Below are 23,384 nucleotides of genomic sequence, written 5' to 3' on the forward strand. Positions count from 1 at the left end.
AAGGCCAGTGGGAGCAGGCTGGTCAGGAAATACAAAAGTAGATATTCTCATTGCAACATCTTTCTCATTGTATGGCATCCCAGATGCAAAAAACATTACCAGCTGTTTTTTTGCTTTTTCTTTTTTTCTTTTATAGGACTTCAGTCTTTTGAGTCTTATTAACCAGAAATCAAGTCATCTAAAAAGGTGGGGGAAGTACGGATTAAGAGTGGCATAACAAGCATCTGCAGAAAGATCAGTCCTGGTCCCAAATGAAATTACGAGGCCATTAGTTAGGCATATGTAATGAAACCAAGATACAATTGGAAAGGGACCAAAATAACATTTATCTCCTGAAAAAGTGTAGAGAATATATCTGGCTAGGTTGAAAGAATAAATGCTGCATTTTTGATATGAAGATTGCTTTCACATAGAGATACTTAAGTACAAAAAAATGTTTTCTAAAACAAGTGCATAGTACTTTCACCATTTTACTGGTTTGGGATATGAACAATATGTCTCTGAAAGGGGGTTTATTTTTTTGTCTTACATTCTTTTATTTTTTATATATATGCAAATATGTTTTATGTACAATAATTGGTTCTATCAAATGATCAGACCAAGACATTCTATTGGAAATCTTCCCCAAAATAGATTCAGGTGAAATCAGATATTTGTGCACTTCGTGGACTACCAGAACTTGAGACTTCATTATTGATTTCAGTTTTGAGATCATATACATAATTCAAAATATACATGAACTGGGTTAAGGTGATAAATGTGGGCTGAAAGAAACCACAGGATTCAGAACAATTAAACTGTGTATTTTGCTGGCATTTGAGCCACACTGTGAACAGAACACGTGGGTATCCCATAGCTCTTTTACTGTGGGAGAGGGGAAGCAAACAGCTGATACGACCTGGCAGAGGCTTCTTCGCCAAGGGCTCCTTTCTTCTCCGCCTCTGCCCCCTTGGGTTCTTGTTTCCCTGTGTCATCCTCCAGGGCGGCCTGGGCTGCACCTTCAGCCAGCAGGGAACAGTGCAGCCACAGGAGGAAGGAGAGTTCCTTGGCTATGCCCGTGGGTTTTTTTTTTTTAATTTATTTATTTATCTTATTTATTTAGTTTTGGTTGCGTTGGGTCTTTGTTGCTGCGCATGGGCTTTCTCTAGTTGCGGCGAGCGGGGGCTACTCTTCGTTGCGGTGCGTGGGCTTCTCATTGCAGTGGCTTCTCTTGTTGTGGAGCACGGGCTCTAGGCGCACAGGCTTCAGTAGTTGTGGCTCGCGGGCTCTAGAGCGCAGGCTCAGTAGTTGTGGCGCACGGGCTTAGCTGCTCCGCGGCATGTGGGATCTTCCTGGACCAGGGCTCGAACCCGTGTCCCCTGCATTGGCAGGTGGATTCTCAACCACTGCGCCACCAGGGAAGTCCCTATGTCCGTGTTTTGATGGTCAAGTCTTCCTCTGCCGGTTCCCTTTTACCCACGGGGTGGCTCACCGGCTGGAGGCAATCGGAACCACAGCCAAATCTTAAACCTGGTGTCCACGTTCGTCCCCTTTTCATCCACTTGAATCTGGAATTTCATTATGTCACCACGTGTACAGCCCCCACAAATCCAGTCCCAACATGTTTAGATGTCTTGTCGAGGGACCCGTTTCTAGAATTTTCATATGATCAACACGCTTGTGACAGAGCGGGGCTGGAGCTGACAGCTCCCCTCTTGGGCAGGCGGAGGCTCCGGAGCTGTGGGCCGCCTGGGGCGCCAGCTCCAGCCACCGCCCCTTGTGGGCTTGCGCCTGCCTGAAGGGTTTTAAGGAGGCAATAAAACAAAGAACGAGGAGCAGTGCTTTACAGTTGCTCTATTCCATCCTGGTCCTTGCTTCTCTTTATCAGTCGTTTTTATCCTTAAAATAATCCAACTATAGGCCTGGTGGAAGACTACCCGGCACGTTTTTAATGAGCGTGGAGAAACTCTTTAAGGCTGAGATACAGAATGTAAAGCAGCAGCAGAGGGAAGTGGAGGAGGCTGGGGGGGAGGAGGGGCTGAGGGAGCAGGCTGTGGGAGGTCTAGGAAGGCAGGCTTGACCCCTGGGAGTTCAGCATCAGGTAGATCACATCAGCACAAACTACGAGGCTGGAAAAAAATTGCAAAACAAAACCAAAAACCCCCATCCCACCCCCCAAAAAACCCACAAACAACCAGACAATCAGACAATTAATCATTAGATTTTATCCCCAAATAAATTACAAAGAGTAGATATTATAGGGCAACCTCCAGTGTCCATGGATGCCAATGAATGAACTGTCTTTAGGCTTGAATTCCATCTGGCTACTTAACTGGAGGGATCATCTGCTCAAGGAAGCCGCAGATGCTGATTGGTGCCCTGGGCCCATTCAGTCAAGACCCTGCCAGTGCCTGCTGCTCACACTCTGCCCAGAGGCCTACAGCCAGCATCCCTTCGGTTCCTTAGAGACAATAATTCTGTTCTCATGGCAGCTCACAAGGAGGCGCGGATGCCTGCAGGCTTTGCCCTGTGTCACATCCTTCTGCTTTTCCAAAGAGATGCCAGGCCTGAGCCATTCTGCGAAGTTTAGCAAGATTGGGTTTAATCTATGGGAAGAAAGAGAATAACTCCAATTAGCAGTATGAAAAGCCAAGGAGCATCTAAGTATTTCCTAATTATGGCTACTCAAATCAGTTTTGATTTCTAATTTCTGGATTCGGAAAAGATTATAGATTTCCTTAGGATAACTGGGACTGAAAACTCAGTCTAGGGGCACATCTGTTCGGGAATGGAAACAAAACTTTTTTCATTTTTTTCACTGTCATATGAAACAAAAAGTTCTTAATGGAGTAAAATGTACTAGATGAGTCAGAAAACATTAGTACCTGAAAACTCCATGCAAGAAAAGACTTTGTAGCCCTTGACAGGAAAGGTAAGCAAAATAAAAGATTTTGGAAAGCGGCAACGTAGACATTCCTATTATGCTCTCACGTTCTGTTTCATTTAAGATTATAACAAGGACAGAAAATGCTCTTTAGTTTAAACCACTCGGTGCCTTTACTGCATTATCCACATCATTGTTCCTGGACTGCTGAGCAATCAGGGTCAAAGCATAATGTGAAAATGTCCTAAGCTTGGTTTCCTGCCTGAAGGTCCTCAAATCATTACTCTAGAGATCCCTGGAGATGGCTACCATTTCCAGTAAGTACTATCAAGCAACTGGCTGTTTTGGCTACATTTGCCAGCAGTGAATTTGCTGTGTTTCTACCAACCTTCTGTGGCCCCAGAGAGAACTTCTACATCTTATCAAACCTAGAGCCCGTAGGCAACAAATGTTCAGGATACATCAGTCTGTACATGTGGTAAACTTAAAAAATACAAAGGCATCATATGTAAAATGAGATAGTTCAGCCTAAAGTCCATTTTGAATTTGAGCTAGAAGATGAAATGGTGAGACTTCCAAGAAAACTTCCAATGCATATTTTCAAAACTCTCGTAATTGGGAAAGGATTACGACAGATTACATCTGGTTAATAGGAACTAGTCTCCTGTTAGTCATTGCTCTACCTGTTTTTCCTGCTCCAAGTGGTCAATGTCAGCTAACGGCAGCATGGAGGGCCTGCCATGAGCACACTGGAACGGCAGCTGGCACCAGGACAGAGCTTCAATAAGGCGACAGCTCTCCTCTAGGCTCAGGTCATCATTAAACTTAATGGCCCCTAAACAAAAGACAGGAACAAGAGGGTATGGTGTGTATGGTGGGAAACCGGTGTTGGCCCTGGGTCAGAGCCAAATATCTGGGAAGAGCAACGTGGTTCTGAGGCTTCTTTCATGTGACTTTAATACTGCTTGAAATTGGCTTCAGGACCAACCTGCACTCAGCTTTTCCTTATGGAGTCACTGTCTGTCTAATCCCTGTAGCAGGCATTCCTTAACTTGTTAGGATTTTGCCTTCAGAGTTTTTTCAAAGAGGCAAGAGCAATATTTTTGCCTACTTCTTAGGTTTGTGAAATCAAGGTCATCTTTCATCCAGAGCCAATCTATCACCAAGATCTCTAATTGTTTCCCTACAGTGTCCATTTTATTTGCTGCTTTTTTCTATTTCTAGCATAATCTTCCTACTCTAAACTCTCATATTGTCAGAAACTGCCTTTATGCATACATTAATTCACTCAGTCAACAAATATTTATTAAGTATATACTCCGTGTTGGAGCTACGCCAGGCAGTGAATGAGATGGACGCCCTCCACCCTCATGATGCTGACAATCTAACAGGTGAGACAAACATTTAACAAATAGTTACACAAGAGTTTAAATTATAAGTACTATAAAATATAGAATATCAAAGAATATATAACCGGAAGGCCAAACCCAGTTTAGGAGGGTCAGGGAAGGCTTTCTTGACAAAATGATATTTAATCTGAGATCTTAGGTTAAGAAAAACATGGCTAATTGAAGAATGAGCAGAAGGGCATTTCAGACAGAGGAGAAAGGCAAGCGCAGAACTTAGCACACAAGACCAAGACCAAGGAAGCAGGCTGGAATGTGAAGGGCAAGGTGGAGAGTGATGTGAGAAGAAACTGGAGAGGCAGGCAGAGGCTGGACCATGAAGACCCCTGCAGGCCATGGTAAAGAATAAAATGTTCATCCTAAGAGCAATGGGTAGTCATTGTCAGGTTTTTGGTAGAAGAATGACATGCTCAGAGGAATGTTTCAGAAAGATTCCTCTGGGTGTTGAGGGAAGAATGGCTTGAAGGGGAGCCAGAATAGATGTGGGGAGACTAAGTCAGAGGTCTCAACAGTGGCAAGAACTAGGGAGGCAGCAGTAGAAACTGATCACATCGGAGACATTTAAGATACACTCTGAAGGCAGAGATGATGAAATTGGGGATGGAGTAATACGAGGAGTAAAGATAGGATAAAGGGGGGAAGGAGTTTGTGATATTTATAGGAGACAAATTAATGAGGGACTGAGGTTACAAAGCCAGAAAAGACAGGAAGTGAAGAGAGGAGAAGGTTGATGGGGAGAGATCAAATGGAGGGAGGGTGTCTGGAGTGGACACCCCACCATGGTCAAATGATAGTTGCAGGGGATTCTTTGGCTGTCATGATCCCTAAAGTAAGTTCCTACAACACCCTTTTCTATATTTTATCATATTGCGCTACTCAAGAACCTTCAATGATTCTTGCCCTCTGTATAAAGTCTAAAGGCTTTGCTGTGACCTTCTAGGTTTCTATGCTTCCTCACCAGCTTAATTTCCTGATATTCTTTGCTGCTCCTCATATAACTAATTTGTTTCTGCCTTTGGATCTCTGCACAGGCTATTTCCTCCCCTGTAGTAAACTCTCCCTTCCTCTGAATCCATGTCCCTCAGCTCATTCAAAACTTGACTCAAAATGCAGTTACTCCTCCACTCATATAAGTCAGTCTGCATTATGGTCCAATATATATGGTGGTATTTTGCTTTGTAAAAGTAATTTTTTAGGGTTCATTTTTAGTGTATTGTTTCCTGATCTAAACTGAACCCGCCAAGAGGCAGGTGATAATTGTGTCTTCTACTTCTTTCATAAATGCTGAACCCTGCCAGCGCACAGCATGCAAAGGCACTCAATAGCTGGTGTGTCGAGAGTCTTACCATGGCAGGCTTGGGATGCCAACACCTTCTGGACAGTCAGTGGCAAAGTCCCTTGGATGCCTCCTGTGGTCTGGAGTAGCTAATGCATAAACACATCCTTTGTTAATGGAAAAGCAAATGGGACAATGGAGCCTTCTGTGTGCGGTGTCTCTGTGTGAAACCCCAAAATAAGAGAAAAGCTTACCTCCACTTGTTCTTGAATAAATTCCTACAAGGAGAAAAAGGAAAACAGGCATTAATCGATTGCTATGTTATAATTGCCCTTTGATAATTTACAAAATATTCCAATTTTCTTCTTTAAAATATGCCTCTTGAAGAAAAGAGTTCCAGCAATATAGCACTTAGGTGCAAATAATTTATTTGTTGTAAGGCACTTTGAATACGAAATACCAAGACAACTGAAAGAATTCTTACTGAATGGAGAATGTATTTAGCTACTGAAGCTTTCTCCAGAGATAGCTCATCAACTCATGAGGTTATATAACTGGTAGCCTAATGCCTCAACTGAATATCAGGGAGGTTTCTCACTAAGAGGCTGTCTGTTTGCATTTATAATCTTAGCTAGAACATGTTTAATACTGCACATAAACAGAATAAATACACAACAATCGTCAATACAACTATGCACTCAGTAAAACACTTGTTTAAATATCATAAAAATAAGTAGTCACTTAGTTCCCACAGGCATTTTTTGTGTGTGACAATTCCCTTCAGGTCAAAAAGCTTACTCTCTGAGGCATTTTGTTGAGAAATTTCTCCTCCTTTGCATATCTCTGTCCCTAGGGTAGCCTTTTCAATAGTAACATCCCTGCAGATGTTAATATTTACAAAAGCACTAAAGAAATTTAAAGCAGACACTATTTCATGCTACTAATTTGTTTACCCTCTGGAGGTTAAAAACTGTTTTGAGATATGGCACATTTAATAATTTCTTTATAAGAAAACACAGGATTTCTTTACTCCTAGAAATGGCTATGTATAAATTAGCTTCCTGGGAATTCCCTCGTGGTCCAATGGTTAGGACTCAGAGCTTTCACTGCTGGCACCCGGGTTCAATCCCTGGTTGGGGAACTAAGATCCCACAAACCAAGCAGTGTGGCCAAAAAAAAAAAAAAAAAAAAAAAAATTAGCTTCCTAAGATTACAACATGATAGACTTTTTTTAAACCACACTCAGAAAGTTCTCTTCCCGAAAACTTAGGAAAAACACTCTGACATAAACCACAGCAAGATCTCTTTTGACCCACCTCCTAGAGTAATGAAAATAAAAACAAAAATAAACAAATGAGACCTAATTAAACTTAAAAGCTTTTGTACAGCAAAGGAAACCATAAACAAGACAAAAAGACAACCCTCAGAATGGGAGAAAATATTTGCAAATGAAGCAACAGACAAAGGATTAATCTCCAAAATATACAGATAGCTCATGGAGCTCAGTATCAAAAAACAAACAACCCAATCAAAAAATGGGCAGAAGACCTAAATAGACATGCCACCAAAGAAGACATACAGATGGCCAAGAGGCACGTGAAAAGCTGCTCAACATCACTAATCATGAGAGAAATGCAAATCAAAACTACAATGAGGGACCTCCCCAGTGGCGCAGTGGTTAAGAATCCACCTGCCAATGCAGGGGACACAGGTTGGAGCCCTGGTCCGGTAAAATCCCACATGCCGTGGAGCAACTAAGCCCATGTGCCACAACTACCGAGCCTGCACTCTAGAGCCCACAAGCCACAACTACTGAAGCCCGCATGCCTAGAGCCCGTGCTCCACAACTAGAGAAGCCACTGCAATGAGAAGCCTGCGCACCGCAACGAAGAGTATCCCCTGCTCGCCGCAATTAGAGAAGGCCTGCACGCAGCAACAAAGACCCAATGCAGCCAAAAATTAATAAATAAAAGTAAATTTAAAAAACTACAATGAGGTATCACTTTACACCAGTCAGAATGGCCATCATCAAAAAATCTACAAACAATAAATTCTGGAGAGGGTGTGGAGAAAAGGGAACCCTCTTGTACTGTTGGTGGGAATGTAAATTGATACAGCCACTATAGAGAACAGTATGGAGGTTCCTTAAAAAACTAAAAATAGAATCACCATATGACCCAGCAATCCCACTGCTGGGCATGTACCCTGAGAAACATAATTCAAAATGGGCAGGGTGGGATAGGGAGGGTGGGAGGGAGGCTCAAGAGGAAGGGGTTATGAGGATATGGGGATATATGTATACATATAGCTGATTCACTTTGTTATTCAGCAGAAACTAACACAACATTGTAAAGCTATTATACTCCAATAAAGATGTTTTAAAAAAAAAAAAAAAAGGACACATGTAACCCGAAGTTCATTGCAGCACTATTTACCATAGCCAGGACATGGAAACAACCGAAATGTCCAACAACAGATGAATGGATAAGGAAGATGTGGTATATATATACAATGGAATATTACTCAGCCATAAAAAGGAACGAAATTGGGTCATTTGTAGAGATATGGATGGACCTAAAGTCTGTCATACAGAGTGAAGCCAGAAAGAGAAAAACAAATATCGTATATTAACACATATATGTGGAATCTAGAAAAATGGTACAGATGAATCTATCTGCAGGGCAGGAATCGAGACACAGACGTAGAGAACGGACATATGGACACAGCGGGTGGGAAGGGGAGGGTGGGACAAACTGGGAGATTAGGATTGACATATATACACTGCCATGCATAAAATAGATAGCTAGTGGGAACATGCTATAAAGCACAGGAAGCTCAGCTTGGTGCTCTGTGATGACCTAGATGGGGGAGGGGGGTGGGAGGGAGGTCCAAGAGGGAGGGGATATAGGTATACATATAGCTGATTCATTTCATTGTACAGCAGAATACAACATTGTAAAGCAGTTATATTCAGATAAAAAAATAAAAATAAAAAATAAAAAGAATTTAAAAGTTTAAAACTTCAAAAAAAAAAAAGAAAATTCTCTTCTCTGCCTCATTTACAGACGAGTCCACCATACTTATAAATGAGCACAGTTACCAAGAGCTAGTTGGTAGATACTATGTAGTTTTTAAAAGCCACATATTTCCCCAAACAAACCTAAATAGAAAGATGTCTCATAATACCTGACCCACTAACAAAGTTTAGTGTGGATACAGATCAAACCTAACTTCTTTGCTATTCTCTCTTGTGCTTATATATCTGGGACTTGTAAAACATCAGTCTGTAAGCATGCAGAAGGGGAAACGGATCTTATTCTCTATTCATTTCAAATTTCAAATTGAACATTAATGCTAGATAATTTAATATTTAAAAGGCTCATTCATTAGGCTAGAGGATAGAACTTCATAGAAAGATGTCTTAGTGATCTTTCAACTGCTAGATCCAAGTAACCACCTCTTCTTCAAGATACCAGAACTGTTCCAGCTTCTTTCAGAATCAACAAAATCTCTCCTGATCAGCCTGACTTAACATAATCAAGACTTGCTGAAACCATAAGCCTTGTTTCAGTTTGAGGTAAACTTCTTGCCAGTACTCTTTGAAGTCACTTTAGGAAAAGTTTTCATTATAATTTTCTCGTTAAATACTTAAGGATTGAATTACTATAAAAGATTCTAACAGATCCTATCTCTTGGATTTAAGACAATTTGGAGGAGGAGCCTTGGAGAAAATAAGCTCTGTTGGGAGAAAAGAGCACTGCTGAAAGCCAAGCAGAGGTGGTCTGATCAAAGGGCAATTCTGGGAAGGGTAAAGTCAAGATGATCCCAAAGCTGGCACGTTAGCTGCCTCTTCCTCTCAAATGTCTTCTCACACTTAGACTACAAACATGCTCAAGTCTCTCCCATCTGAAAAGAAACAAAAACCTTTCCTCCACCTGTGTCCTGCCCCATACTTCCTGACACCCTTAACCTTTAGCTGTCGCCCCCATCTCTTCGGTATGTAGCCGAAGTCCGGGAAAGAGAGGGCTCCTTAGCTCCCCTTTCTCCCTTCCTGCATTCCTGACGCCCTGCCCACCCCTAGGAACAGATTCCACAAGGCAGGCAGTGTCCTCCCGACAGTCAAATCCAACTCCTCAGGCTTTACTCTCCGGTCACTGTTGACCATTCCCTTCTTGCTTAAAACTTCCCTTGGCTGTGGCAATATTACCTTTCCCTGCTTTTCCTCCTCCTTCTCTGACCAAATATTTTCAATCATCCTTTACAGTCTCTTCTTCTCAGCAGTAGCTTTCCGGACCTTTGCCAAAACATATACACCCTGAATGCTGGTGTTCCACAGCCTCCATGCTTGGCTCTCTTTTTATCCTCATATTCTCCCTGAACAATCGCACGTCTGTTAGACCCTTCTCCAGCTTCTGATATTATCAAAATATATACAGTTGACCCCTGAACAACACAGGAGTTAGGGACACCAACCCTCTGTGCGGTAGAAAATCTTTGTATAACCTTACAGTCAGCCCTCTGTAGACGCGGTTCCACATCTGGGAATTCAAACAACCGCAGATCCTGTAGTAGTGTAGTGTGTATTTTTTGAAAAAAATTCGAGTATAATTGGACCCGCACAGTTCAAACCCATGTTGTTCAAGGGCCAACTGTATACTGTTAACCCCCAAATAGATACTACAGCCCTGACTTCTTTCCCAAGTGCTAGATCTCAAAGTCTGTCCATCCACTGGACATCTCCATTTGAAGGCACATTCAATGTGTCTAACCTAAGGCTCATAATCTCACTCCCTAGCCAGGTGTACTTCTCCTCCTCTGTTTCCTTTTTCTGTCAACGGCACAATCCCTCTAAGTCATCTGAGTGAGAAGCCTCAGAATCATTACTTATCTTTTCTCCTTTATCTCTTTTATATTCTCTTGCTCACCAGGTCCTCTTGATTCTACCTTCCAGATTATGTTTCAAATATGTCCCTCCTCTCCATTCCCATTGCTACTGACTTAGTCAAATCTTCATCCTGTCTTACTTGCACCAGTGCACTAGCCTCTCAACTGCTCTCTACCTCAAATCTTTCCTATATCCATGTATCCCACACTTTATCCACTAAATCTATCTTCTACTTTTTATTTTTAAATATTACTAAAGTAATTCAGATTTCTGGAAAAAATGATAGACTGAGTTGATGTGGATTTTCCTGTGCTCCAAACAGAAAGAGCTAAAGAAGGAGTTAAGAAACCACAATGAATAAAAAAGGACACCATGAGAAAAGAACAGATAGATCTGAGAAAGAGCCAAATAAAATTTCTGGAAAAAATAATAGTCATTGAAATAAAAAAGCCAGTGGACAAGTTAAACAACTAATTAAATAGTAGATGAAGAGTGAACTTAGTTTACTGGAAGATAAATGAGGAAATTTCCCAGAATACATCACAGAGAGATAAAACCATGGGAAACATGAAAGAGAAGGCAAAAGACATGGAGAATAGAATGATAAGGTCCAGTAGACATCTGATAGCATTTCTAGGAGGCAAGAGAGAGAAGGGGGGAAGAAGCAATGTTTGAAGTGATAATAACTATATTTTCCAAATTGAATACGTAAGATGAATCTCAAGAAGGAAATCAAAATAAATCCACACAAAGATATATCATAGGGAAATGGCAGAACACCGAAGACAGAGAAATCTTAAAAGCAACCAGAGACAAAATCAGGTTACCTACAAAGTAATGATAATAAAATTGACAATGGACTTCAGTAGCAAAAATAGAATGTCAGAAGTAACAGAATATTTTTGAAATGCTTGAGGGATAAATAAGAATATGGAATTCTATTTTTAGCTAGACAATCATGCAAATGTGAAGGTGGAATAAAGATGTTTTCAAAGATATTTTATTCCTGGACTCTTAACAAAAGAACTTTTAAGAGATTTACTTCAGTGAAAAGAAAACTGAACACAAAGAATAAGTAGGATGCAAGAAGCAATAGTAAACAAAGAATGGAAAACATTTTGGTTAAGCTAAATAAACATTTACTATAAAATTAAGGTCTACCAGGGGGATTAAAGACAAGGTGGAATTAAAATAGGCAACAAAATTGAAGATGGGAGAAAAATGGTACAAGAGAAAGGGTGGTAAGGTTTGTGTACGGTTTATGAAGAGAACAGAAGAACAAATTACCTTTAAACTGTGTTATATATGCAAGCTAAAATTCCCCTTCTAAACCAGTAGAGGGGAAAAAAAGAGAAATAAAGAAAACTCTAATAGAAAACAGGAAAGGAGGAAAGAAAAGACAACAAATACAAAATAAATTGTTTTAAAAAAATGAAACACGTAAGTAAAGTATTTAAAATGCAGTGCTAAAGTGTATTTTGCTCTTCTTCATTGGCTGCCTACAGGATGAAATGCAAACTATTCAGCTGAATATGCTAAATCCCTTTATGAGTTGGCATTAACCACCTATCTAGCCTCATCTAGGCCCACCACTACCTTGTGTGTATCTTAATTCGAGCCATGTGTATTGGTAGTTCCCTAAGCACGGGATCTGCTTCAAGTCTCTGATATCTGTTATTCTGTCTAGAATGACCTTATCCCCTCTTCTGTACTTGGCAGGCTCCTACTGTTCTACAAGACTTTTCCTGAAACAAACAAACAAAAAAACAAATGCTTTTCTGTGATAGTTTCCATGACCTCCACCCTCCTGGGCACAGTAAATATTCTGTATTTCCATAGCACTTTTGAACATACCTCTGCTGGCCAAATTTCATTATAGTATAATTATTTAAATGTCCTTCTCCCTCACCTTGAGCTAATTCATCTTTGAATCTCTGGCACCTGGCACACAGCAGGTTATTTCATAAATGCTTGTTGAATAAAAGATGAATATAGAGAATTTCTAAACAAAGTAGGAGGTTATTAGCACTCAGCAGTTTTCTCAGCTTTTGCAGCTGTCTTACCTCCACAATGCTCTTGGTCACAGTAGATCTCCCTCTTCGAAGTTCACTGGCTTCTCTTTCCACAAAACAGAGTGGTACTTTTCCTACAAGGACCAGAGAATCACTAGTGTCTGGAAATATAATTTCAAGGCCCAGATCTTCCAGATTTTTGTGGTAACACCTAAAGAGATAACCTCAAATGTAAAAGAATTACTTCATTCACATTTCAGTATCAGTTCCAAATACTTGATAGTTTCTCAAAAGCTGCCACAAGCTTTAAAACTTACACTATTTTTCTCACACTTATGGTTGTTTATTTAGATTTTATCAAATTTCCTTTTTGATTTACAGTAACCTTTTTTTCCCCCCTCTTTTCCATTGAGAGAATCAATTTGTTTCTATGTCTTGTTCTTAAATTTTTTATTCTTCACTGAGGAATTGCTAACTTCTCCTTGCTGGCACTTAAAGAAGTCTGGCACAAATAAAAGGGCTAAGAATGTTTTGAATCAGCATTAAAAGCAGGGAGATAATTAACAGCCGGAGGAACTGAGAAGTCCTGATTAACGGGATGTAAATAAATGGATCTGCCTCTAATATAAATTATACCCTAGGGAAAATGATTTATTGGCAGTGGCATATTCCCAAACCTTAAATAAATTTAGAGACAATTCTCTCTTTTTTATTTCCAATAATTTGTGCCACCCCGAAGTAGGAAAATGTCCTATCTTGTGACTCATTATATGATTTGCCCCCTCCTTGTGGCCCGGTGTTTTACTTTCTTCCCAGTATGATTATGGTAACAAAAACTAAGAATCTAGAATGTACCAAGGCAAAGCAGAATGGAAGCAATTACTGCAGTAACTTCACTTTCAGAAACAGCACAGCATAAATATTGACCATTCCAAGAAATGGTAAGAGTACTCTAAGCCAACTGCTGGAAAAAATTATCAGGGAAACTCTATCCTATACTCAATAGCTGTGATATAGTGGAAAGAACAGCATTTGGAGTCAGACGACCTGCATCTGAGTGCCTGCTCCGCCACTTAAAACTTGTTATGACCTTGAACAAGTCATGTAACCTCTCTTGGTCTCAGTGCCTCAACTGAGATAAGGAACAATAGTTATGCTTATACCCTAGCCAGAGAATGTACATTAGCAACATCACAACCTCATGGTGGTACTAACGATAAGAGTCTCCTTTGTTCCTCTGTCACTGTTATCTCTAGTGGAGGACTTATAGTGGAAGACAGTAATTTTTTTCGACCAGAGCCTTGTGGCTGTTGCTTCTCATAGGAACCTATTGAGAGAAAGATGAATGGGTTAAGAGCAGGAAGTGAAGTCTTCCAGATTCAGATAAAAATGAAGACACAGTCATGGAATTATTATAATGCTTAGCAGCATGTTCAATGTTCAGTTTTAGGCTTTGAATTTCCATTATTAAAGTCAAACTAGTAAATATCTAGTTTGTTTATTCATTTTAGCAGTATTTTCTTAAATAAGAAATATAAGACTTAATCTTACATTCAAATGAACAATGCGATGTTCCTGTAGATAGTCAACAAATGTGGTTTCAGTAACAGAGGCTGACTAATATGGATTACTGGGGAGATAAAAGGGGTTTACTTCACAACCCAGTGGCTCAAGAAGGCTCCCTCATTCTTCCAAAAGGATTTCCCAGGCTCTGAAGAGAATCAGTCAGTACTATTCTCAAATGGTCCAGGGCCTAGAGCAAGAAAGTTTTTCTAACACTTTTTATTGTATCTTTCCCAACTCTTAGGTCTTCATTTTATAAGGAAAAGTGAACATGGAAGTAACATCACTGCCATTCGTCCATGAAATACCTCCCTAGGTCCTCACCTAACTCTACAACATTTGGGGTTTTTATTACGTGACCACAGGAGTAAAGATTTTCCTGGTATTTTACACCTTGGGGAACAGACTGCCTCATATGAGAAAAATGGGTAGCAAAGATTAAAAAGCACATATTGACTTCGGAAGAATCCATAACACATTAGTGATACAGGTTGCCTCTGGGGAGAGAAACTAGGTTGGATGAAGGGCAAGGGTAGAAAAGAGACCTTATTTTATTCCCTTTTGTACCTTTCAGACTTGAGCCTATTGGATTATACTACCTATTCAAAAACAAATTAAATTTTAAAATAAAAACAATATATTGGGCCTTCTGAGCTGCTTGGTAGTCTCTGCCTGATGAACTGTGAAGGTAAACCAAGATCACATGGGCATGTGGAGGGGCATATCTTTGTGCTGAAAGTTGTAATAAAGTAGCCTAATCCTTAGGGTTGATGATAAGGATACAGCAAATATGCCTTTGACCATGTGTTAAGACACACATCTTTGAATTAGTAAAGTGAACTACTACATTCTTTCAATTATAAAAGAAGCCATACCAGCAGGCTTCAGCTTCATTTTTTTTTTTTAATAGTTTTTTTTTTTTCAGCTTCATTTTTTAAAACGTACAATTCATCTTTTTTCACAACAGTCACAGCTAGAAAAACTCTTTCAGGTGCATTAATTCTGCTGGGGAGTCTCGAATCGTTCCTAGTCCTCAGCAGATCCTTACCAATGGTCAGCTGCTCCAATCGGATGCGCTCGTGGGCAGCATGCTGGTCCACCAAGACTAGCAGGTTTCCACCTAGAAGACCAGCAAGCACCACCGGGTTTCAAATTCTCAGGTCAAGATTAAAATAATCATGTTGTGTTGAGGAAGAAAAAGCTTAATTCAAACTATTTAACAACGTGAGCATAAGAGAAGCATACAAACTGAGCAGTAACAACTGTATCTTTGATTTCCTAAAAAGTTAAAGTTATGGGAAAAACTACAACAAATGTATCCCTGATGAGAAACTCTTTAGTTCATTAGTATTTCATTTCTAAAACATGGTGAAAGCCCTACATTCTTAATGTTTAAATACTGATTTTGCTTTATTAATTCAAATTTGATACAATGAAGGATCATTAAACCACACATTTTATAATCAGCCGACCTTGATTTGCAAGCTACCCCAGAACCCATGAAGCATTCTACTACACTTTAGATCAGAGGTCAGCAATATTTTTCTGTGAAAGGCCAGACAGTAAATATTTTAGGCTTTTGGGACACATGGGTTTCTGTCACAACTACTCAAATATTCATTCTGAACCAAAGCTGCCATAGACATGTGAATATTGTAGCTGTGTTCCAATAAACTTTTTACAGACACTGAAATATTAATTTCATATAATTTTAATGTGTCGAAAAATATAACTCTTCCTTTGCTTTTTTTTTACTATTTAAAAATGTAGTATACCTGAAACTAATGTAACACAGTAAATTAACTACACATCAATTAAAAAAAAAAGTAAAAACCATTCTTATCTCCCTGGCTGTACAAAAACAGGTTATGGCTGGATCCGGCCCCCAGGCCACAGTTTGCCTTGCTTTAGACTCAGGCTTCGCAAACTTTGAACAGCAGACAAATCACCTGGGGATCTTTTTTTTTTTTTTTTTTTTTGTGATAACTTCTCAATTATATATATATATATATATTTTTTAACATCTTTAATGGAGTATAATTGCTTTACAATGGTGTGTTAGTTTCTGCTTTATAACAAAGTGAATCAGTTATACATATACATATGTTCCCATATCTCTTCCCTCTTGCATCTCCCTCCCTCCCGCCCTCCCTATCCCACATCTCTAGGTGGTCACAAAGCACAGAGCTGATCTCCCTGTGCTATGCAGTTGCTTCCCACTAGCTATTTTACGTTTGGTAGTGTATATATGTCCATGCCACTCTCCCTGGGGATCTTATAAAGATGCAGATTCTGATTCAGTAGGTTAGGGGTGGGACACAAGATTGTGCAAGTCTAACAAACTCCCAGGTGATGTTATTTACAGACCTTGATTTTGAGTAGCAAGGCTTTACACTCTCAGGTGCAAGAGAGAAGCAGAATGTCCTGACCCCAAAGCCAAACCTACAGGGAAATAAATCCCTTTCTCACTGACAGAAGGACTGATTCTCAATTACATTCGTACATCTTTTTAGCTTGTAATTTTATTACTTTTGGCCAAGGGGTTGAGGTTTATTGTTACTGATTATATTGAAATAAAAGTTCTCCTCTTGAATTTGATCAAACTAGATAATGCCTGTTTTTCCTATTTCTACGAAAGATTAAAAAAATTGTTTGTATGACACCATCAAATTCATGGCGTTAAGAGCTACTGACTTGAAAAATAAAAAGATTATAATTTTTCTGACAGCATGTTCAACCGCAGAACAGGCCCCAAAATGTTGAATTTTAAACTCCTTTGAGGATAGGAGGAGTTGCAGCTGGTTGTGATGAATACTGAACATCCTGTATTGGGCAGAACAATGGAATAAATAATAAATTATGAGGGAGTAACCTCAAACTCAAAACCTGAGCCAATGTGAATTACCAAGAGTCAGGGACCCTACGAAATCAATCCTGCACCTGACTCTGGAGGAATGATTTATAGTCTACAAAATGTTCATGACATTTTCCATTCCTTGAATGAAGCAGAATATATGAAGGTAATTTACTCATGTCAGAGCTGTATTTTTGATATTCCAAAATAACAGAATAGAAGCTTCATCAGGGCAAGGATTTTTGTCTGTTATATTCCTGGCATGTATAATAGCACCAGGCACATAACAGGCACTCAATAAATATTTACAGAATAAATGAATGAATCGTTATTCTTTTTTTTTTTTTAAATGTTAGGTTAATGCTTTTTTTTTTTTTTTTTTTTTTTGGCTGTGTTGGGTCTTCGTTTCTGTGTGAGGGCTTTCTCTAGTTGCGGCGAGCGGGGGCCACTCTTCATCACGGTGCGCGGGCCTCTCACTATCACGGCCTCTCTTGTTGCGGAGCACAGGCGCCAGATGCGCAGGCTCAGTAATTGTGGCTCACGGGCCCAGTTGCTCCGCGGCATGTGGGATCTTCCCAGACCAGGGCTTGAACCCGTGTCCCCTGCGTTGGCAGGCAGATTCTCAACCACTGCGCCACCAGGGAAGCCCTGAATCCTTATTCTTTAGAGGATCATAACTGAACAACTGAATTTTATTATAGGTGGAAACATGCAATAAAAAATGCCATTATATGGCATTAATTTCACAATAATTTAAAACAATAATATATTTAACCATTAAAAAAGATGTGCAAATATTAAAATAAAAGTAAGTCAATTATAGGAATAGGTTGCTTTTGGTATTTGTGAGCAACAATAAAAATACTTATATTTTGATTTAGAAAAATTTTTTTATATAAAAATACTCCTTGGTGGCAGCTAACCAATACAGTGACAATCCAGAATCTCAAGAGAAATTTAAATATCTGGAGATTTTGTGGCTACACCCATCTCAGGTGCCATTGGTAGAGATTTTGGTATTAAACAACAAAGAATTCCAGGTAATCAAAACTTTAGAAAACAATCTATTCACTTTCTAGTAGTAAGACTACTAGAATTTGACCTTCACTAATTCTATATTTATGATAATTACGACAAAACTTTTGGTTACTTTACCTTTGATCTGTGATGACATTTACTAAATAAACTTATACTGTAAACAAGATAAAAAAGAATATTTTAAAATACAAAGAGAATGAACTGCTTTCAAACTTTAGAAGCTCTCGTCTGCAGGTCTACCCATCGGGAACCAACTCCTCCAGTGGTGCTCAGGACTCAGCCACTCAGGCCTTTTCCAGAACCTGACAGGATCAAGCATTCCTTGTAAATGGCTCGAGAGTCTTCCAGTTAAAAAAAAAAAAAAAAAAAAGCCTTCTCGCACCCTCACTCTCCTTAGTCCCTCTTCCATGTCACAGATTTTGGAGTCTCTCCTGTCCTATGTCTTCTCTGAAACAGCTCTCATTTGAAGTCCCTGACCTCCACTGTCTGGAAATCTAACAGATATTTTTGGTCCTCATCTTAACCTCTCGGCAGCACTTAGTACAAAGTCTTGGCTTTGCAACACAACCTTTGCTTGTTTTCTTCCTATTTCTGTTCCTTCATAATCTCTCTTGCTGGTTCACCCTTTTCTACCCAGCTATTAAATGGCGGAATTACTCTAGATTCAGAATATCTCTTCCCCTCCTCACTCTTCACTCTTCTTCTAGGTGATAAAATTTATACACACGACTTCAGTGACCGACTTTATGGTGACAACTCAGATTTAGATCTCCATGTCAGAATGCTTCTCGCATCCTAGACCTGTAATATTCCTGACACATTCTTGAACATTTCAAAGGGATTTCAGACTGAACTCATGATTTTCACCCTTCTTGCCTGCTTCTTCTCCAGCCTCGTCCTGCAACATCATCCACTCAGTTACATAGGTCAGAAAACCAGGAGTCATCTATGATATACCTTCCCCATATCCAATCCATCACCAAGTCCTGCTGACTTCATCTCCTAAATATCTTTCTCTCTAGGTCACCCTGATCCCAGCTACCCATCGTTTCTTAGATATTGCACCATCCTCCTAACAGTCTCTCTGCAGTTACTGGGACTCCATCTCCACACCCGCTCTAGGCTCCACACTGCAGCCAGAGCAGTATTTTCAAAATGCAAATGTGATGGGACTTGTGCCGCTGCGAAAACAAACAATACAAAAGAAAACAAAAAGCCTTCAGTTGTTTCCAATTGGTGCTGGGACGAAGACAAAGCTTGTAACTGGTCTTTAAGATCCGGCTGCAACCTACTTGTCTAGCCTGTCTCCTGCTCTCACAGAAGGAAGGGCTTGCCCTGCTTCCTATCACTGAAGGAGAGGAAAGCACAAATTGCATATTATTCCCTCTGCCCAGAATACTCCTCCCTCCTTTCCTTACCTAGTTAACTTATACTACATATCTCACTTTACCCACAAAACCTTCCCTGACCTCCCTACTAAATCAAATCTCCCAATATAGATTCTTACAGCATCTTGTTTCTCTCCTCCATAACACTAGAGTTAAAATTTTGTTTGTGTAACTATCTGTTTCTCTTGCATGTATATTTTCTCCCACCATTGTATCCCTAGCACAGTCCCTGGCATGCAATAGGCACTCAATCAATATTTGTTGAATGAGTTAATGTTATTATTTACAAATTGTTGTTGTTTTATTAAAGCAGGTCACCAAGAGGTTACATGTAACTCTTGATAAATCTATCAGAGTTCATCATATAAACTTTCTATTATTATAAAGGGAACACATTAAAACATTATTAAAAAGTCAAAGACTATAAAATATTTTAAAGAGTAAAAGATGAAATTTCCCCTCTGCCCATTTCCATTCTCACTCCCAAGGTAACCACTCTTAATAGTTTAACATGTATATACATGTCTATGTGTATGTATATAAAACTAAATGTACTTTAAAAGTGTTGTTTCATAATATTAATTTAGATTGGTTTTCCCTAATCTGTCCAAATCATTGAAACTGTATCGTATATAAAAAAATAACCTTAAAAGGAGGCTGTCAGAAGACCAGCTGGGGCTTCCCTGGTGGTGCAGTGGTTAAGAATCTGCCTGCCAATGCAAGGAACACGGGTTCGCGCTCTGGCCTGGGAAGATCCCACATGCCGTGGAGCAACTAAGCCCGTGCGCCACAACTACTGAGCCTGCGCTCAAGAGACCGCAAGCCACAACTATTGAGCCCATGTGCCACAACTACTGAAGCCCGCGCGCCTAGAGCCCGTGCTCCACTACAAGAGAAGCCACTGCAATGAGAAGCCCATACACCACAACGAAGAGTAGCCCCTGCTCACCACAACTAGAGAAAGCCTGCGCACAGCAACGAAGACCCAATGCAGCCAAAAATAAAAAAACCAAACAAATAAATAAATAAATTAAAAAAAAAAAAAAAAAGAAGACCAGCTGGTTACTGAGGCTAAATCTCATTCTTACCTGCCTCACCATTCTCTTCAGTCTTAGTGCTCATTACACAGGCAATAAACTTGTTATCCACTTGCTGGAGAACCTGCCATACATTCAAATAAGTGATACAATACTAAATAAAGATTAACAAAGGCATATCTGCATAGAGAGAGACAAAACTGTACTTAATTTAAAGTTGTTTGCATTATAACATTCATATCTAAGACTGAGGACAGGTGCGGATGAACCTGAGGGAGTCATTAGGAAGGAAAAAAGAATAGGCAAGTAGAGTGATCAGAAGACAAAAGAAGAGACTACAAGGAAACAGATAATATGACCAGAGATTGCTAACAAATAGGTCTGAAAAAAATTTGGAAAATGTATGCAAAAGCAAGGAAACCCATTTTGTAGGAGCTAGTCCGTTAAAGCAGTAAGTTAAAAGCCACCGGTGGCTTCAGACCTTGGTGGCTCTGCTCTGCCTAGATCGGTCTAACCTCCTAATTTGTTTCCATACTGAAAATAAGGAGATGAAGACAGCCTGAGTGGTGTAGAGAGAGGGCAAACTAGAAAAGCAGATGAGAGAAGGGGTCGCTTCTGTTAATGGAACTCCTCAATCTGGGGTCTCCTAAGCCATATCATTTGTAGCCTCATACAATAGAGGGTCATTTAAAAAGGGGCATTGTTGCACAGTTAAGGACAATGTCTCTACATTACTTAGTCGATTTACAAATTATTGTCAATATAGAAAGTCAATATACAATCCTTGAAACTGTGAGCCTGAATCCATAATTCATCCCTCCAAACCTGCTCACACTAAAAAGGACACTTTTTTCTTTGAAATTATAATTAATCCTTCGCTTTTTCTTCTGATGATAAAAGTTTCAGAAAGATTAAAAAGAACACATGTGCCTTGACCAGGATGGTCTATATCATCAAATAAATCCAATTTCACAAGAGTTAGTCTAGCTTAGGTCTTTTATATATATATATATATATATATATATATATATATATATATATATATATATATATATATATTTTTTTTTTTTAATGAGATTTTAAAGTCAATCTTTTACCTGCATCGAGTGAATCATTTCTTTGGTGAAACGGTAAGGATACAAGATGTTGTGAATTTTAACTGCTAGGCTCTCAGCCTGGCCGCTGCTAACGTCAACAGCAACCTAGAAAGACCCAGAACAAACGTCATTTACATTGTAATCTTTTATGTCTGCAGAACTGTTTTACCAAAGATCTCAAAGTGCTTTACAAACATTCATTTTCACAGAACCTATTAGAGGTGGGTTGAATTCAGGGAACTTATAAAAATTCAAAGGCTTTATGAATTATTACTCTTAAATAATAATTTTTGTTTATACACAAAATTACTGACAAACACCAATACTTTCAGAATAACAATTTGCCTGCGCTTCATGAGCAAGTCCTTAAAGACATCTTAACTGATGAATCAGTAACAAATGCTCATATACTCTACACCCGTATTACAACACACAAAGCACATTGTGTGATAACCCACTGAGGAGAGGACGCACACTCAGGTCCAATGGCGAACTGTTCCTCTAGCAGAAGATTCACTGCTTTATCTAATGATAACAGTTTTTATTACCACCACCCTAAATACTTTGCCAAAGCTGCAAGTCAGGGTTTCTGAGAGTGGTAAACACATTCACTATTCACACGGTGGTTACACATGTCTAATCTAAAGTGTCCGAGCTTCCAAACTGCTATGAATTCTGATTCCTCCTCTCTACAGTAAGTATTAATTTCCAAATAAATTATTTGGAAACATGCTCACTTGCCATTCATAATTACAAATGAATATAGTCATTCATGCCCATACCCAATTTAAATGAAATTCAAATTTTTAAATAACAAGCAAAGAAGAATTGCTGCAGACCTACCTCTGGATAACGGGCAAATACTGGGTTGTCCCATTCTGAGAACAAAGACTGAAGCAATTCGGGACCAACAGCATCGTCCCCAGTAGCTACAGCAAAAGGGGACAAGTAAAGTTGGCATCAAGAGCCTCAGAGAAGAGGGTGAATGGTGAATGGTGTCTCATGCTTGGTGTGGTGCAGCCTCAAGACCAAAGATCAGACACATTGTTCCCACATTCTGCAAATGTGCAGTGTTTGCTGTATCTCTAAGTTGTTTTGATCTGTTACTTTTTAAATGAAACTTGATGACTGTATCTTCTGGTATTATAGCTTTTTCTCCAAACTATTTTCACCAGATATTTCAGAATACAAGTCCAGAAGAAAAACCAGTTCAAATTAGTAGCCTCACTTCTTTTAGGTAAAAATATACCTTATCTATTTTTAGAAATGAAGAAAAGAAAAATGATAAATGTCTGTAGCTTTTTTCGCAGATCAGAATTTTGCTTATATAAAACTAATGCAATATGGACTCAGCTCCAATCTTTAAAAATAAGAAACATTTTCTCAATCACAAGACACCACAGACTGCATGATCACACAGTACTGACCTCCTCTGGAAAAGTAATTTCTGATCTAAATGCACGCACTGAATTACTTAGTTCTGCTGTTAAATAGGACCGTGGGGAATTCCTGGTTCCAGGAAGGCACAGCTGGCACTGATCAAGCTCAATAACACAACCATGCTTTGTTTTCTTTAAGCTAGGTGGCACAGTATGTACTAGGTGTTCTGGCAATCTCTGTTAATGCCCCTACCTCTGTTATTCTGTCTCATCACAGTCCTCTCTTCCCGAGCTCTAGGAAGGAAAGGAAGAACAAGGTCGCTTCTAAAAGGATGACACCTGTACTGAGATCCTAAATATAAAAAAGAAAAATCTAGACATTTGAACTCAAAAAATAAACTATTAAAAAATTAAGTTACGTAAAATCTCTTTCTGCACAAACTGAATTAAGACATAAGGCAGACTACTAAACAACAGATTGAGTCAGAAGTTCTTTAATGAAATTATTCTGCTAATTTAGGAATCTGCACTAATGCTTAGTCCTATTATCCATCTATACCAGACAGAATGAGGAAGAATAGATCCC

General features: G+C 39.4%; 1 protein-coding gene across 10 annotated transcripts in view; it reads right to left on the minus strand.

Annotated features, from left to right (window-relative positions):
- Positions 1-2,184: 2,184 nt before the first annotated feature.
- MLH3 (mutL homolog 3) overlaps positions 2,185-23,384 on the minus strand; it is a 28,657-nt gene continuing 7,457 nt past the window's right edge. For 3 of the 10 annotated variants that reach the window (XM_059914680.1, XM_059914687.1, XM_059914681.1), the window contains 11 exons: positions 23,052-23,150; positions 22,263-22,348; positions 21,420-21,524; positions 20,374-20,446; positions 15,054-15,125; positions 13,658-13,769; positions 12,494-12,653; positions 5,800-5,823; positions 5,616-5,694; positions 3,547-3,698; positions 2,185-2,585 (listed from right to left, as the gene is read on the minus strand). In XM_059914680.1, the coding sequence (XP_059770663.1) occupies positions 2,463-2,585; positions 3,547-3,698; positions 5,616-5,694; positions 5,800-5,823; positions 12,494-12,653; positions 13,658-13,769; positions 15,054-15,125; positions 20,374-20,446; positions 21,420-21,524; positions 22,263-22,348; positions 23,052-23,150 (1,085 nt within the window). In that variant the 3' untranslated portion in view covers positions 2,185-2,462. Of the gene's footprint in view, positions 2,586-3,546; positions 3,699-5,615; positions 5,695-5,799; positions 5,824-12,492; positions 12,654-13,640; positions 13,770-15,053; positions 15,126-20,373; positions 20,447-21,419; positions 21,525-22,262; positions 22,349-23,051; positions 23,151-23,384 lie in introns of those variants that run through there. The other 7 variants (XM_059914686.1, XM_059914684.1, XM_059914688.1 and 4 more) reach the window with 7 other exon arrangements.

This window comes from Balaenoptera ricei, chromosome 2 (assembly GCF_028023285.1).
Source record: "Balaenoptera ricei isolate mBalRic1 chromosome 2, mBalRic1.hap2, whole genome shotgun sequence".
Lineage (NCBI taxonomy): Eukaryota > Metazoa > Chordata > Mammalia > Artiodactyla > Balaenopteridae > Balaenoptera > Balaenoptera ricei.